We start from the raw sequence: 17,662 nt of genomic DNA, 5'->3' as shown, positions 1-17,662 counted from the left end.
AAATTTCCAGGACATGGGAGACTTCGTTCACCAGGCGCTACAAACCCAAGCAGATACCGACAGCGTGGAAGAAATGTGGTCAACTTTGAAAACCACCATACAGGAAGCAACAAACCGCTATGTTAAATCAGTAAGCAAACGAAGTAGGAACAACAAGCCACAGTGGTTCTCTATGGAGATCTCAGACCTCATCAAAGAGAAGAAAAAAGCATTCATCTCTTACAAACAATCAGGGACACAGGACTCCAGAGTAGATTATCTGACCAAATCAAGAGCCGTCAAAGCGGCAGTTAGAGAGGCCAAATTCCGCATGGAGGAGTCTCTAGCAAAGAATATCCAGAAGGGAGATAAATCCTTCTTCAGGTATATTAGTGACAGGAAAAAGAACTCAGGCGGGATAGTACGACTCAGAAAACCAGACGGAGACCATGTGGAGACGGACTCGGAAAAGGCCCAACTGTTAAATGAATACTTCTGTTCAGTCTTCACCCGCGAGGTGCCGGGAATCGGCCCTCAACCACATACAAGGATTAAATCAGTAGACCCGTTTAGTAATTTCAAATTTACACCCAGCAGCGTCTACTGCGAGCTGTCAAAAATCAAGGTCAACAAGGCAATGGGGCCTGACAACCTACACCCTAGGGTACTCAGGGAGTTGGGAGATGTCTTGGCGGAACCACTATCCGCGCTCTTTAATCTCTCCCTTAGTACAGGTAACGTCCCGATGGACTGGAAGACGGCTAACGTCATTCCACTACACAAGAAAGGCTCCAGGGTGGATATGGCAAACTACAGACCAGTGAGTCTCACTTCAATAGTGAGCAAACTAATGGAAACCCTAATCAAACACCAAATGGATAGGATCATGGACGAGGAGAATCTGCGGGATCCCCGCCAACATGGATTTACTAAGGGGAGATCGTGCCAATCCAACCTGATCGGCTTCTTTGACTGGGTGACGAGGAAGCTGGATGTTGGTGAGTCCCTGGACATCGTCTATCTGGATTTCAGCAAAGCATTTGATAGCGTGCCACACCGCAGGTTGCTGAACAAGATGAGTTCTTTAGGTTTGGGCGACACTTTAACAAAATGGGTTGGGAACTGGCTTGGAGGTAGGCTTCAGAGGGTGATGGTGAATGGCACTCCCTCCGAGATGTCGGAGGTGATAAGTGGAGTGCCACAGGGCTCCGTCCTAGGCCCGATCTTGTTCAACATCTATATAAGAGACCTGACAGAAGGGCTTCGAGGTAAAATAACATTGTTTGCCGATGATGCCAAACTGTGCAATGTAGTGAGCAAAAGCACAACAGACAAAAAAGCAATGACAGACGATATGGTGCATGACTTACTTCTGCTGGAGCACTGGTCTAGGTCCTGGCAACTCAGTTTCAATGCCAAAAAATGCAAAGTCATGCACCTGGGAAGCCAGAATCCATGCAAGATCTACACCCTAAATGGCGAGATCCTGACAAGAACTGTAGCAGAAAGAGACTTTGGAGTGATTGTCAGGGAAGACATGAAGTCGGCAAACCAAGTGGAGCAAGCTTCATCCAAAGCAAGGCAAATCATAGGTTGCATACGCAGGAGTTTCATCAGCCGTAAACCTGAAGTCATTATGCCACTATATAGATCCATGGTGAGACCGCACCTGGAGTACTGTGTGCAATTCTGGAGGCCGCATTACCGCAAGGATGTGCTGAGACTGGAGTCGGTCCAGAGAATGGCCACCAGGATGGTCTCGGGACTCAGGGAGCTCCCGTACGAGGAGCGGTTGGGGAATTTGCAGCTCTACTCACTCGAGGAGCGTCGAGAGAGGGGAGACATGATCGAGACATTCAAATATCTCACGGGCCGCATCAAGGTGGAAGAAGACATCTTCTTCTTCAAGGGTCCCGCAGCAACAAGGGGGCATTCGTGGAAAATCAGGGGCGGGAAACTGCACAGTGACACTAGGAAGTTCTTCTTCACTGAAAGGGTGGTTGATCGCTGGAATAGTCTTCCACTTCGGGTTATTGAGGCCACCAGTGTGGCGGATTTTAAGGCCAGATGGGATAGACATGTGGGATCTATCCGCAAAGATAGATAGTGAGGATCACTGGGGTGGGCAGACTTGATGGGCCTTGGCCCTTATCTGCCGTCTATTTCTATGTTTCTATATGTTTCTATAGATGCATCTTCGCCAGCTGAAGGGTGCTCGAACCCATCGCTGGCAGAATCCGACCCCCCAAGAGAATCCTAGAAATCTCCCCAAGGGTCCAGGTCCACATCAATACATCTTGCTTCTCAAGGCAAAAATCCTCATCCTAAGAGACCCTCGGGCGTTTGGATGAAAGAGGAGTAGAGGGGGGAAAAACCGCCGCTGTGTGGGGCCGCACCAGGGAAGACGTCGAGAGCAAACCCCCCTCCCCACCCGAATTGGACATGGAACCTCCAGCCGCCAGCACATAAGCTTTACAAAGTGTTAACATAAATACAGGGGGAAAGACCCCTGGCGGCCCCAAGGGACTTCCTGCCCCAGGAGGGGACCCTGTCATACCTTCCCCCTATATTTCCAGAACAGGGGGAAGGTCACCTGAGATAACTGAGATGAAGGAGGAGGTTACCGCCAAAATTGGACCTGAAACCACTAAAAGCGGAGCTCCTGTAGCTTGCTGCGACTGAAAAGCCTGGGACTTTCCTGACGTTGAGGCCGAGGAACCGACCAACGTGAAAAGGGAATCCCCAGCCGTTCCAGCGGCAATGGAATCCTTTTCTCCCTGACCATTGGCGGCTGGGGATCCCTCCATGTGGCCGTCAGGGGAAGCCAGGTTTTCCTCGTGTTCCGAAGCTGACTCGCGAGGTACATGCGGCGAGGTGCCCTGGCCACTGGCATCCGCTGTCGACGAGGATATTCCACTGCTCCAGCCTGCACAACGCTTGCACAGGCCGGCCGCGAGTATCTTGCGTCTGGAGCACAATGAGCATTTTTTTCCTTTAAAAGTGCTCATTGTGCTGAAAAACGCCATAGCTGAACGAAAAGTGCCGGTTAGATGAGAAAATACAGTAAAAAGGCAGTTTTAAAAGGAAATGAGCCCTTTAGACTGGCACATCTCAGGATTTTTAGGGTTTTTTTTACAGAACAGACTCCATGGCTTTCTAAGCTGGAGGGCTGACCAACCAGGGGGAGAGGCCGCTGGCTGAGGCACTTCTACAAAAATATGGGAAGGTGGAGGAAAGTGGGCGGAGGGACCCAGCACAAAACCCTCCAAGTTTAACACGTCTGAGGTCAGACGGATCCCCAAACAGGACCCGTCCAAGCTCTATCTGGAACAAAAACGGGGAACCCAGGAGTCCAAAAACATAGTTCCAACAGTACTAAGAGGGGAGCCGATCTTGTCTTACTACCTTCTATGGAGACTGAGACTGACTGGATTGCTAGGGGGAAACTAGTTTGATATACAAGTTTATGCTCAGTCTCCACATGCTGGTAGCAGTAAGGCATATAACTCATTCGTAAGGACTATACCAGTCTACCAAGCGATACAGAAATGCCAGGGTTTTGGGTTTTTTACCCAATTCTCTGTTGCTGAAAACAAAAGCCTGGGAGGACTCTCCCCCTTCCCTCAAAGCTAACCAGCCTACCTGATTAGTCAAGACTACATAGGCTTATTCATAATCTACCATCTACTGGAGACTTACAAATACTGGCTGGATGACATCTACTGACATCCCTTGTAATGTTTGACATTACTAACATCTACTGACTACACAGAACAGTGATAAGTTCTCAATCTCTATCTGCTGGTAGAAGTACATAAACTCAAACATTTGGATTGGTCGGGAGGAATGCTAAGGCAGCAGGAGATTCCCCCCACCATTCTCCTGTTGCTTGAAAACACTGCCACCCTCAAGACCTCCCCCAATTCAAGAAGAGCCCCTTCCATATTCTTCTATCCATGCACACCCTCAGGGCATCTTCCCTCCTGCTGGCTTGTCTGCTCAAAATGTTCTGGGTGCTTTTTCCCATCCACATCCTGTACCTTGCGTCTCTTGCTAGCCAGATTGCTCAGCATATCTCGGGGAGTGGGGAACTTGTTGGGGTCCCAGGTGAAGTAGCGCTTGCCATCCGTGTGTTCAATGTCCAGCCAGAGTACATCATAGGGGATGTCATGTTCATCAAAGCCAGCATCCACACTCCGCACATCTTCCTCATCATTATAGTTCCAACGGCACTGATGATACCCCAAGGAGAACAAGGGTGGGAAGGTTTGTGTGCCTGAGACAAAGAGACTCTGTTACTGCCCTTTACCCTTATTGAAGCCCCAAGGTGGAAGAGGAAGAGGCTGGGAGTCTGAGACAGAGAGATATCGTTACTGACCACTATCTCTAGTGAAGCACCAGTGGAGAACACACGGAGAGAGACCCATACTATGTTCTGCCTGTAATGTTGCTCCAGGGTAAGGAAAGGTGCCATGCCTTTCATGGTGCAAGATTTATACTAAGCCAAGTCCCTCAGAACCATCCAGCACTTTTAAGTGATGTCTTGCTAGAATAGTACTGGGGAGTAGGTGAGGTGGGGGATAAGCTGGAATGGCTGTGCCTGAAATTCTGAGAACTGTGCAAACAGTGCAGCCACACAGGAGGCAAGCAAAATGGAGGTGCAAAAATCACTCCCTGACCACTGTTTCCCCATAGTGGATACAGAAAAGTGTGCAGGGTGGGGGCACTAGGAGACATGCCATTCAGGACAAGATTCTGGTTCAGGACACAACTAAATGTTACTGAATAGACACACATATTATAACAGATTCAAGGGTCATGTTTTACCTGTTAAGAGACCGAATCAAAAAAGTGGGGATAGGCCTGCAAGTATCCAACCTTGGGTATGCTGGCAACACTACTCTAGACTAGTGTATTGCAAACTGTGTATCTCGGCACACTGGGGAGGAGGACAGGTGCTGGTTGACTGCCTACAGGACATGCCTCTCACAGCGAGAGGCATGTCCTATAGTCAATCAGCCAGCACCCACGCCTCTCCTTCTTTCCGGCCCTTTTCTCTGCTGGCACTCCTCACTGGCAGCTCAGGGCCTGTCTGGAGGTCCTTCGCGCACATTGATGTGATGATGTCACACACTTCTAGATGCCTCAATCTGTGGCCACTATGTTTAGTGTGCTGCAGCTTGACAGGATACTGCTTTAGAGACCCAACATGGTCTATGTTTTGGCTCACATGTGCCTGACTTCAGGGGTTAAAAGGGAAAATTAGGTTCTTACCTCAATAGTTTTCTTTGTAGCAAAGGTTTCCAAAAGATAGGTTACATACCTCTGGAACCAGTGAATTTAGAAAGCTAAGTTTTTTTCATCTTACAGTCATCAATATAAGATGTTAAGCTTATAGCCTGTTTGGCTCTTATAAATTCAATAGTGACTATTGTTATCATTTTGACACTGTATTGAACAATGCGATGATTGGGTGGTGAGGCGGCACATTCACCTTCATGTCTCTGAGCATAAGTTTCAATAACAGTTGAATAACATTTGATGGAATTTTTCTGTAAAGATACATAGAGTGACTTTTATAATAGTTGCTATATCTCTGGCCAAGGCTATACTAGAGCACCCATGTCGGCGCTTCCGGGCTCTAATCTTCACTGAAGGACTGAGGCACTTTCTCTGTTGGTTGCCAATGCCCCGAGATCAAATGTCAGACACCCCCACAACCCACAATGTTGGTGAAGGCCTGCCGGGACAAAGACCATTTCTCAGGAGCCAGGGATTGCCGGCTGATACAGTCGGCCTGCACATCGACTACACCTACTACATGTGCTGCTCAGAGAGCTTGCAGGTGGACTTCTGATCAGTGAAATAACAACTGAGCCTCTGTTTTCAACAGGGTGCTCCTGGTGCTTCCCTACCTGTTGATATATGCCACAGCTGTGGCTCAGTCTGAGAAACCCCTTACTAGGATCGCGAACTAGGAGTAATCATTAGTGAAGATATGAAGACTGCCAATCAAGTAGAGAAAGCTTCATCCAAGGCTAGGCAAATGCTGGGATGCATCTGAAGAAGTTTTGTCAGCTGGAAGCCTGAAGTTGTAATGCCGTTGTACAGGTCCATGGTGAGACCTCATCTGGAATATTGTGTACAATTGTGGAGACCACATTATCAAAAAGATGTGCTGAGAGTGGAGTCGGTTCAGCGAATGGCCACCAGGATGGTCTCAGGACTCAAGGATCTCCCATATGAGGAATGTCTAAGTAAGTTGCAGCTATACTCTCTCGAGGAACACAGAGAGAGGGGAGATATGATAGAGACGTTCAAATATGTAACTGGCCGTATTGAGGTAGAAGAAGATATCTTTTTTCTTACAGGATCTACGGCAACAAGAGGGCATCCGTTGAAACTCAGGGGTGGGAGATTTCATAGCAACACTAGGAAGTATTTCTTCACCGAAAGGGTGGTTGATCATTGGAATGATCTTCCACTTCAGGTAATTAAGGCAAGCAATGTGCTTGATTTTAAGAAAAAATGGGATAAGCATGTGGGTTCACTTTGTGGAAGTGCTTAGGGGGGAGGTTCCTTAGAGTGGGCAGACTTGTTGGGCCAGTGGCCCTTTTCTGCTGTCATATTCTATGTTTCTTCTAGGATCCCTGAAGAAGACGTGTTGATCGAAACAAAGACAACTTGTTGATCAAAACACGGACCATGTCGGGTCCCATATTTTGTATAAAGTGGTCTATTTGTACACAACAATCTTTTGTTGGTTTGTTCTCAATAAACCTTGCCTGCATCTTGTACATCTGTCTGCAGTACTTTTCTTTGCCTTGGCTCTAGAATGAAGCATTTCCATGACATTCTATCGTGTGGAAGAGAAACCCTAAGTATTCTAGGGTTTGGGACAGCTGCAGGTGGGCTTATCCAAACCTGAGAATTCACCTCAGGACCTGTAGAAGTTGGACAACTTGCACCACTGCTTCCTTGCCATCGGTCGTGGGTGGTCTAGCAGCTACCAAATGCCCAAGTATGGATGCACTTGGATCCCTGTCTTGTGCAGATGTGTTGCTGCCAAACTTGATGAAGGTGCACAGCACATTTGCCAGAGACTGAAAGTTAGAGATAAGAACTAAAAATGTCACTCCAATGTCTGTATGAAAAATGAAATTACTAATATACAGTAAAACCTTGGATTGCAAGAACTTGGTTTGCAAGTGTTTTGCAAGACAAGCAAAACATTCTATCAAATTTTAACTTGACATACAAGCAATGTCTTGCAATACATGTACATACAGTACACACACATCACAACTGAGCTGATGGTTCTTCTCTCTCTGACACTGCAAGAGTGTAGTGACTGTTCTAAACGAGCGAGGTCTTGCAATACTAGTACATACAGTATACACGTGTCATATCATCACAACTGAGCCAATGGTTCTTGTCTCTCTTACGCTGCAAGGATGTAGTAACTGTTCTAAATGAGTGAGGTCTTGCAATTCAAATATGTTTAGTATTTTGTATTAAAGTTTCTGGGTTGTGGAACGAATCGTCTGAGTTTCCATTATTTCCTATGGGGAAATTTGCTTTGATATACAAGTGCTTTGGATTACAAGCATGCTTCTGGAACAAATTATGCTCACAAACCAAGGTTTTACTGTATTTCTAATAGTGTTATTGCAAGGTATCATAAAGGTGTTCACACTCTTTAAGAAAAAGGGTAACATAAACATAGGGATACATTAATAATGTGTGAATTGAATAAATAACTGATAAGAGTCAATCAGTACAAAAAGATAATACCTCATAAATTCCAGTAGAGGAAATTTGTCTTAACACTGTGTGCATGTAGAAGTAAGAATATTGCAGAATCAAGAGAAGGGATGGGGCATTCCTGGGATAGTATCTGTTACTGTATGAACACAATGGTGACAGGACAAAAGTGTGCGAGACTTCGGCGCGCCGACATTGCAGCGCAGACAATTTGGCGCAAGACCCCAGCGCACCGCCTAAAAAGTTACTTTTAAAGAGCTCCGATGGGAGGCTTGGGGGGGGAACCCCTCACTTTACTTCATACTCTTCGTGCTGCTGTTGGGGGGGATGTGGGTGGTGCAACCCCCCACATTATAGAGAAAACTTAACTTTTTCCTAAAAACATCGGGAAAAAGTTAAATTTACTCTATAATGGAGGGTTCCAACCCCCCACAACGGCAGCATGAAGAGTATGAAGTAAACTGGAGGGGGTTCCCCACTCACACCCCGCATCGGAGCTCTTTAAAAGTAACTTTTTAAGCTGTGCACTAGGGTCTTGCACCGATTTGTCTGCGCTGAAATGTCGGCGTGCGAATGACTATGAACCGAACACAATGCCTACAATGAAGTGAATATGGAATCTGATGCTTTTCAGCATAACTATTCATAAGGGCTATTGTTTAAAAAACTAACTTGAGTATGTCAATATGTCGTGAGGGGATAGCATGTGAGGGGAGGAGTAATTGTCCAAATATGGACAACTGTAAATAGGGTCGGAAGTCTAGAAAATAAGAGTAATGGGAGAAGTAATTAGGGGCAGAGAAACAGGAAGTCGTCAAGAAAGGATATGATAGATTGTGAATTGTTACTGCTCCAGTCAATGAGCAGGCAGCAGGAGGAGCTAAGAAATGTTTTTCAGTATTGTGACCTACTTTGTCCTGTTGATCATTCCATCAATGATGTTCAGATATCCAATGAAACTGACAGCCATGCAGACTATGACCTTAAAAGGATTCTTCACAGTGAGGTTGAGGCACTCAGGCTTGAACTCCTCTCCAGGAAACCTTCTCACTTAGATGTGGGCCTGGTTACCACTGAAAAGCACCTTTTTCCACATTTCATATGTCCAGCTTGAGTGCTTCCGCATCCACTCAATATGGTTGCGTCTATGGACATCAGTCATCAGTGGCCTGTTGTATGCTTTGCAGCCCTGCAGACCAAAAGGACCCTGCAGGCACCGGTGACAAATTGTTGATGAGCTGACACTGACATGACACTCATCTGACCATTCACACAGTAGTTGAGGTGAGGTCAACTTGCAACTGGTCAATGAAATGTGTCAAAGTGTATGATCTTGGTGTAATGTTTATGCATGTGGATGACCAGACCAAGGCTTGTCTACCACTGAATCCATTGCTTTATCCTTTTGTGCAATCTTTACTACCACACTGTGACTGCAGCTGACTTTGCAGGCAATCTGGTAGCATTAAAATCCTTCCTCACTCATCACTGACACACAAACATGCATCTTGTCAGGTTCCGAGTCTTGTTCAAGGTGGATGCAGAAAGTGTATGAAACCTAAAAGTTCACGTTTTTTAAAGCTGTTCTGTTACCTAAACGTCTGTCCTAGGACAAAAGCAGCCTTCTGATTTGTCAGAAATAATGCGTGCTGATTGGACAGTCTCGGTCCAGTTTTGAAGCAAGATCTGTAAAAGTTATAGTAGCTATGTTCAACAAAATTGTAAAATTAAAAACAAGTGATCTTAAAAAGTTGATTCTAATAGCTGAATTAATCCCTTATACTGTGGTAAACATCAAAATTTATTGGGTCAATAAAGGAATTAAAATGAAAGGTCAGAAAGTTGAAAGAATACGAAATTCACAAGTGGTTCCAGACTTTTGCACACCACTGTAATTTATCTTTGTGTTTTTTATATGTAATTTTATTGACTGTCTCCACATATGTTTTTGTAGATATTTTTGTAACCCCTGAGGCAGGCTCGTGTGTGCCAAAACACAGACCATGTCGGGTCTCATTGATATATGTTAATAAAAATGTACTTGAAGATTCTACTAGTTTATCCAGAGTATTGTTTCCAGTATACCCACGGTTGGATACTTGAAGGCTTATCCCCACTTTTTTTTGACTTTGTACTTTATTCATAGGGTTTTGGTTCCTGGTTTCTTTGCTATTTTACCTGTTAGAGATGTATACTGCCGGAATACATCCTTGGCACTGGGTCCCATCATTAAGAAGACATCTATTATGCCACTCTCAGACATCCAGCGAATGTCTGTCTGCGGGGTCTCACCTCCTCCCTGTATGTAATCCAACATCTTCCCAAACAATGTCTGCAATGAGTAAATGTGAGAAGTGGTATAACAACCCCAAGTCTTATTCTTCTCCATTCCTAACCCCTACCAGCACAAATTACTTATTGGACTTCCATCCCCCTCTTCAATCTGCCCCTATGAAATCAGTCCCCATTCTCTGTAAACCCTTCCCCTCTAACTCATCCCTGTTCCATTCCCTACTGTACCTGCCGTGCAACCTTTTCCCCACCCTACTCAACTTCTGCACCATTTTTCTTTTCTTTCTTCTTTTTTCCTCTTTTATTATTATTATTCTCCCAAACCTGCCCTGTTGTGCTTATCCTTATTTGTTCTTTCTTTACTATAACATTTGTAATTCTTCCCCTCCTCCTTTTCATTCAGTTCTGTTATTTATGTTTGTTCAAATTTTGTCCATGTATATTATTGTTCCCCCGATTTTAGATTTGTAATACGCTTTTAAATTATGACAATGCGTGTATATCAAATTTTAAATAAAACTTGAAAACTTGATCCCTTACTGTACCCCTCCTCCCTACTCAACCCCTACCCCATCCACATCTCTCACTGTTCCCCTCAACCTCTGCCCATCCCTCATTGTACCCCCCAGCGCAACCTCTACCCGATCCATCATTACCCCACCCCATCTCCTGCCATTCTTCTCCCCACAAAACCACTCCACTATCCCCTATTATACTCTCTACTTAATCTCTGTCCCATTCCCTGCTACATTTCAAACATGCAGTGATTAAGCCACTTCTCAAAAAGCCCTCACTGGACCCTATCTGTCCCTCCTAATATCGCCCTGTCTCCCCCTTCTTATCCAAGCTACTCGAGTGTGCTGTCCTCCGTTGCTGCCTTGACTTCCTTTAAGCTCAACAGCTTCTTGATCCTCTACAATCTGGTTTTCACCCCCTTTACTTCATAGAGACTGCCCTTATCAAAGTCTACAGTGACATGTTCCTGGTCAGATCTAAGGGCCTTTACTCTATCCTCATCCTTCTTGACCTGTCTGCTGCTTCTGATACTGTTAATCACTGCTTACTCCTTGATACAGTCCTTACTTGGATTCCACAAATCTGTCCTCTTCTGGATTGCCTCCTGTCTCTCCCATTGCACCTTTAGTGTATGTGCTGGTGGGTCCTCCTCTGCTGCTATCCCACTAGTGGTTGGTGTACCCCAGGGCTGTCTTAGGACCCCTTCGCTTCTCTCTCTACACCTCTTCCCTAGGTGCCCTGATCTCCTCCCTTGGCTTCCAGTATCATCTCTATACCCAAGATTTCACCTAAAGTTTAAAAGTAGGCTGAAAACCCACCTTTTGAGACAGCCTTCAACTCATAACCCTATTCCTCTGTGCTCACCACCCTAGCCAGAAGTTTAACAATCTCCTCTAACTGTAACCCCTATCCTGGCATGATTGTAAAGCTCATTCGAGCAGGGACTGTTTCCTTTGTAACTCTACAGTGCTGCATATGTCTGGTAATGCTCTAGAAATAATTAATAGTAGTAGTACACTTCCCTCCCTATGTCCTCTAACTAATTTCATTCCCATCCCTTAAGAAACCTTGTCTCTGTCCTATGCTTTGATGTGCTCCTGCTCTGTTCCCCCTTCCTTTCTTTTTTTTTTTCTCTCTCTCTCTCTGTGCTCCAACCCAATCTCACCTTGCCAGCTGTGTTTGAAGAAATGTCCACCCAGGTCTCTGCAGCATTGAGCCAGAAGATGCCAAGGGTGTACTGGCTGTTGTGTGCCAGAAGCACAGGAACAGAGCCATACAGTGCCATGGGATTATACAGTTCATACTGGAAAACATCCAAATTATAGAGTCTGTATGGGTCACCACCTCTGAGGAAGAAATGGAGAAATTATGTCTTACCTGATAATTTTATATCTTTTAGTCTTACCAGTCCAGCCCAGCCCAGAACATATGGATTATGCCCATTAACCAGTGAATGAAATCAGAGAATCAACATAGTTCTGTGTGATTCGTCTCTTAAGTGAATTTGTGCAGTTTTAGAATGCTCAGTATTTTGAATGCAAGCAGAAGGTTGACCCTTGATGCCCCACGGAAATTGAGGTCTGACAAACAAAAACACTGTGGAATAGATGATGTTCAAGATGCAAGTTTTATTGAAATTACAATCCAAATAATCCACAAAAATATATCTGGGACCCAAATCACTGGGGACTATGGACCCAACACGGTCCGTGTTTTGACAAAACTGTCTTCCTCAGGGGTCCCTAAAGGTCCTGATACAAAAACTCATGGATAAAAGGCTAAAACACAATCCTGGGCGAAACTCTGCGCGGATGAGAGATCCTCAAAAGCTCGTGTTCAGATTTCCGATTCCATGTTGTATTCATCCGTTACCTATACCAACCAGAAACTGTTGTACTCTACTGACACAGTGTTCTCCAATTGAGTCAGGAGCTGCCTCAAAATCCAATGAAAGATAAGTTAGAGGAATTGCAATACAGAAGTACTTCGAGCTACAAATAATAAGACACAGGAAAACTCTTCAAAGTAGAAACAAAGTTCATTAAAATTTAATTGGTTTGGGTGGGGGCGCAGTTTCTGGACTGGTTGGTAGGACTAAAGGAAAGAAAATTATCAGGTAAGACAATTCCTCCTTCATTCCTTAGCATTCATACCAGACCAGTCCAGAACCTGTGGGATGTAACATAGCAGTTCCCAAATAAGTTGGGTGGGACTCTTAAGACTTAGGCCAAATAAAGCCAAACCCAAAAGGTAGGAAGCCTGAAGCCATTACAGGAAACCGACTAAAGTTGCAAATTTAACAGAATAATCCAGTGTTCAGATTTGAGATAAAAATGGAAGGTGTCCTTACAACACATTTTCAAAAACTAACAGATTAGTAAAAGAGTAAACAAATATTAGCTGGACAGAATTTTCCTAATGACAGAGAAAGAAAAAAAAGATTCTCAATCACAATGGGAAGAAGTAGATGAGGTACTTAATCTTCCTGGATTAAGAAAACAGAGTTAAAATGAAAGATCAACTGATCCTTCAGGAAATAGGATGCAGTCTATAAAGAAGTGCTAAGGACTGCCCTACATTTGAGAATGTGAAAAAAGTACTCCAAGAAATTATATTAATTAAAATGTTCTGATCTGGAGAAGAGAAATTTAAGGAGAACAAGAATTAACCCAACTTTCTGAATCTTTCAAGAATGCAAATACAACACCCTTAGATACAGCCATAAGAAACCCAAGCATACAAGAGGGAACAGTGTTCAAGCTGAAAGCAGCCAAATAAAAAAATAAAGGAGATCTTGTAACGATCTCCCAGCAGTTCACCCTATCTCCTAATGAACAAAAAGCAGTACCCCTTACGTGCTAATGCTAAGCATTCAAGAGCAAAGCAATCTGGATCCTCTATGACACTGGTCTCAAACTCAAACCCTTTGCAGGGCCACATTTTGGATTTGTAGGTACTGGGAGGGCCTCAGAAAAAATAATTAATGTCTTATTAAAGAAATGATAATTTTGCATGACGTAAAACTCTTTATAGTTTATAAATCTTTCCTTTTGTCTAAGTTTTTTAATAATAATATTGTAATTTATAGCTAAAGAGACATATGATCAAAAAACTGTTTTATTTTACTTTTGTGATTACGATAAATATACTGAGGGCCTCAAAACTGTACCTGGTGGGCCACATGTGGCCCCTGGGCCGCGGGTTTGAGACTACTACTCTATGAGTACTAGACCCAGGGGAAGATGGTCCGGTTGCACCTGTAGCCTGAGACCGGGAACCGTCCGAAGACACACCAGATCTACATACCACGGTCTGTGTGGATAGTCTGGACCAATCAGAATGACCTCTTCCTGATGACTTGCGATCCTTTGAAGGTTTCAGCCTATCATGGACCACGAAGGAAAGACGTATAATAGCAAACTCTGTAGCCATGGCTGAACCAGAGCAACCAGACCCACACTTCCAGGCTCATACCTTTTACTGAAGAACCTGTCCACCTTTTTGTTCTTTGCCATAGCCATGAGGTCAAATTGCGGCTGACCCCAGTGACAAACAATGGCTTGGAATGCTGTCTCCGACAGCATCCACTCTCCTGGATCAAAGGTCTGACTGTTGAGGAAGTCAGCTTGGATATTGCCCACTCCTGCTACATGTGCCACCGAAAGCGCCTGTAGATGACATTCTGCCCATTTGAAAAGCAAGCAGGCTTCCAGACATAGAGAACTCTTGGTGCCCCCTAGTGATTGACATAGGCTACTGCTGTAACACTGTCTGAGAAGACCTGGACCGCCTAGCCTTCCAGAGTCTGAATGGTTGAAGTTCCGGCCGGTTGATCAACCAATGCCCTTGAATTGGCCAATGATTGCAATGAGCTCCCCAGATGAGGAGACTGGCATAAGTCATGACGACCACCCAGGATGCTATGCGGAGGGGCATGCCCCTGATGAAGGACTAACAGGGAGCCACCAGTCCATGCTGGCCCGCTTCTGCCTGCATGCCTCTGGAAGATAGACATGGCTGGTAGCTGTGTTGAACAAGACCCCCAGGTACTCCAGGGATTGTGTCGGAGACAAATGGCTCTTCTCCATGCAGGTAGAACTGAACCTACAAACAAGGAAGCTCCAAGCACTGAAAAACAAAACAAACAAAAAAAAAAAATTGAAAATAATTTGAATAAAAGAGCAGAGCAGTTCAGAAACACTCCTTTAGGCTCACATGCACAAGGGAAAACTGTAGGAGGCAGTAGAGCTCTCTATGAAGTAGGAAGGTCACAGAAAAAATCTGGAGTGGATTCCTTCTGCAAAAGCTCACAGCCATGGGGAGATTACCTATTGCATTGGAAACACTATAATCACATCCTCTGGCAATGAAATCCAGAGCTTAACTATTCATTGAATTTTAAAAAAATATATTTCCTCCTATTCTTTTTAAAAGTATTACAATGTAACTTCATTGAGTGCTCCCTGGTCTTTGTATTTTTTGAAAAAGTAAAAAAAAATTATTCACTTTTACCCATTCCTCATCACTCAGAATTTTGTAGACCTCTTGCACATCCCACTCAGCCATCTCTTTTCTAAGCAGAAGAGCCTTAAACTCTTTAACTTTTCCTCATATGAGAGGAATTCCATTTCTTTTATCATTTTGGTCACCCTTTTTTTGAATATTTTCTAATTCTGCTATATCTTTTTGAGATATGGTTACCAGAACTGCATGCAGTCAGTCTCAAGGTGAGGTCATATCATGAAGTGATACAGAAGCATTATAATATTCTTGGTCTTATTTTCTATCCCTTTCCTAATAATTCCTAGTATCCTATTTGCTTTTTTGGCCACCACTGCACACTGGGCAGAAGATTTCAGGGTATTGTCTACAATGACATCTAAATATTTTTCTTGGGTGCTGACTTTTAAGGTGGACCCTAGCACAAAGTAACTATGATCTGAACTATTCTTCCCAATGTGTATCACTTTGCATTTGTCCTCATAAAATTTCATCTGTTATTTGGATGCCCAGCAGAGAGACCCATGAAAAATAAAAAAAAATATTCAGCCACATAAAGGGTCCACAACCAAGATCAGAATATGGATACTGTTCATTTCAGGGCTGCTGTGAATTCCTGCCATGTCTTGCAAGATTGCTGCGGGAGCTTGCAACAGCAATTTTCAACAGCGAGTCTGCAAGGGGCAGGAGCGTAGGAGCATTGCTCTTGCCCTGGTTCACCTCTAGACCACCAATGTATCAAAAGTAGGCTGTGGATGGGTCTGGCAGCAGGAGGGGTGGAGCAGAACCAACTGGGACAGGACATGGGAGGGATCACTCCTGTCCCGTCTCACTGCTGGACCACCAGGGCTTAAGGCAGGCCTGTGGGAGGCTTGCAGGGTAGTGCAGAGCAGGGGAGGACTAGAATATAAACCAAGACCTCTATTTTTGGGCCATTATTTTGACCCCAAATCTTGATTTATATTTGAGTATATACTGTATATAAAGTTTGTTCCACCTCTCTAAATTATTCGTGATAGAGGCCAGAAGAGGACTGTAATTATATTTGTACAACTGTGTCCAATCTACCCCCATTTGAACCCCTAAATCCAGAACTGGGCAATTCACCAACAATAGGGCAACCTCTGCTGTAACACTCACACTGTATGCACTGTGACAGGCAAATTAAGGATTTCTGTCTTGGTCATATTCACTTTAAAGCCCAACAGGGAACCATACTGTATCACCTGAGCAGTCTCTGGTCTCTCTATAATGGCCAAAATGTCATCTGTGAAAAGTGATATTTTATTCTCCCTCCCTAGAATGTTTAAATCTGGTATCACTATATTCTGATGAATCCCTTGTGCCAAGGGCTTGATAACTAAGGCAAATAACTCTAGTGATAAGGGGCATTCTTGTCGGGCCCCCTTCACAACTCAAAGGGAGTAGAATAAACAACCTGAATCAAATTCAACACTGTTCTGATCTCATCCGAAGCTTGCCACCCCCTATAAATTCTACTTGATTCTGATGCACCAGCTTAGGCATGGGACTCACTAAGACAGGGACAGGCAATTCCGGGCCTCGAGAGCCAGAGCCAGGTCAGGTTTTCAGGATATCCACAATGAATATGTATGAGATGGATTTGCATGCACTGCCTCCTTGAGATGCAAATCTATCTGATGCATATTTACTGTGGATATCCTGAAAACCTGACCTGGCTCCAGCTCTCGAGGACCGGAATTGCCTACTCCTGCACTAAGTGATCTGCTAAGATCCTGGCTAAGATCTTAGTATCTAGCCCTAAAAGTGATATTGGGTAGAACCCTCCATATTGTGTGGTATCTTTTCCAGGCTTGGGGAATATGGTGATACCCTCCAATCTCATGAAAAATGGTAACTGTTCTTCATCCCTTAACAAATTATAAAGGTGAACCAACGGCAGGGTAATCAGTGAACAATTTTTTTTATATATAAAAAGGACCCATCAGAGCATGCTATTAGCCATCAAGAACTAGAGATTTTCTAAGTTTCATAGTCTCTATAGCTGCTAGAACCTCATCCTCTGTGATGTCTTTAATGCTTCCACAGCTTCCGACTGCCTGACTGCAACTTAGGCAACTGAAGAATTGGTAGATTTCAGCATCAGTTGCTTGATGCTCTGGGGTATATAGCTCCTCATAAAATTCTCAGAAACGAGCCTATATGGCCCTATCTTCAGTTAAAACTTTGCCTGACTTATCTTTGATTAATACAATGTAAGATTTAGTTTGATGGATCTTCAGTCAATAATTTGCTCAGCCTATTTCCTGACTCAAAAAAAGTTTTCTTTCAAATAATCCAATTTAAATTTGATGGTACCCAAAGCAAATCTAATCTTCTGATTTCTCCTTCTTCGGTCTTCTCCTCCCTGTCCTCTTTTATGCTGATCCATCTTTACCACTAGTTCCTGCCTTAATGCTCTCTTTCTGCACCCTCAGTTTTTTTCTGATAAGTCACAATTGCTATTAATTCACCTCGTAAGACTGCTTTCAGGCTCTCACAAGTAGTTTGGGCAGAATATTCACCCAGATCATTATGATACAAAAAGTCCCGTGCTATCTCTTCTACTTTTTTTTAACTAGTGCATGAT

The 17,662-nt window shown here is 44.1% G+C and overlaps 1 protein-coding gene across 2 annotated transcripts in view; it reads right to left on the bottom strand.

Annotated features, from left to right (window-relative positions):
• The window catches only part of GANAB (glucosidase II alpha subunit), a 196,719-nt gene that overhangs the window by 102,834 nt on the left and 76,223 nt on the right, over positions 1-17,662 (bottom strand). For both annotated transcript variants that reach the window (XM_033953779.1, XM_033953780.1), the window contains 3 exons: positions 11,717-11,897; positions 9,922-10,075; positions 4,020-4,255 (listed from right to left, as the gene is read on the bottom strand). In XM_033953779.1, the coding sequence (XP_033809670.1) occupies positions 4,020-4,255; positions 9,922-10,075; positions 11,717-11,897 (571 nt within the window). The remainder of the gene's footprint in view (positions 1-4,019; positions 4,256-9,921; positions 10,076-11,716; positions 11,898-17,662) is intronic.

The sequence above is a fragment of the Geotrypetes seraphini genome, chromosome 8 (genome assembly GCF_902459505.1).
Source record: "Geotrypetes seraphini chromosome 8, aGeoSer1.1, whole genome shotgun sequence".
NCBI lineage: Eukaryota > Metazoa > Chordata > Amphibia > Gymnophiona > Dermophiidae > Geotrypetes > Geotrypetes seraphini.
This window is presented reverse-complemented; position numbering and strand designations above follow the sequence as displayed.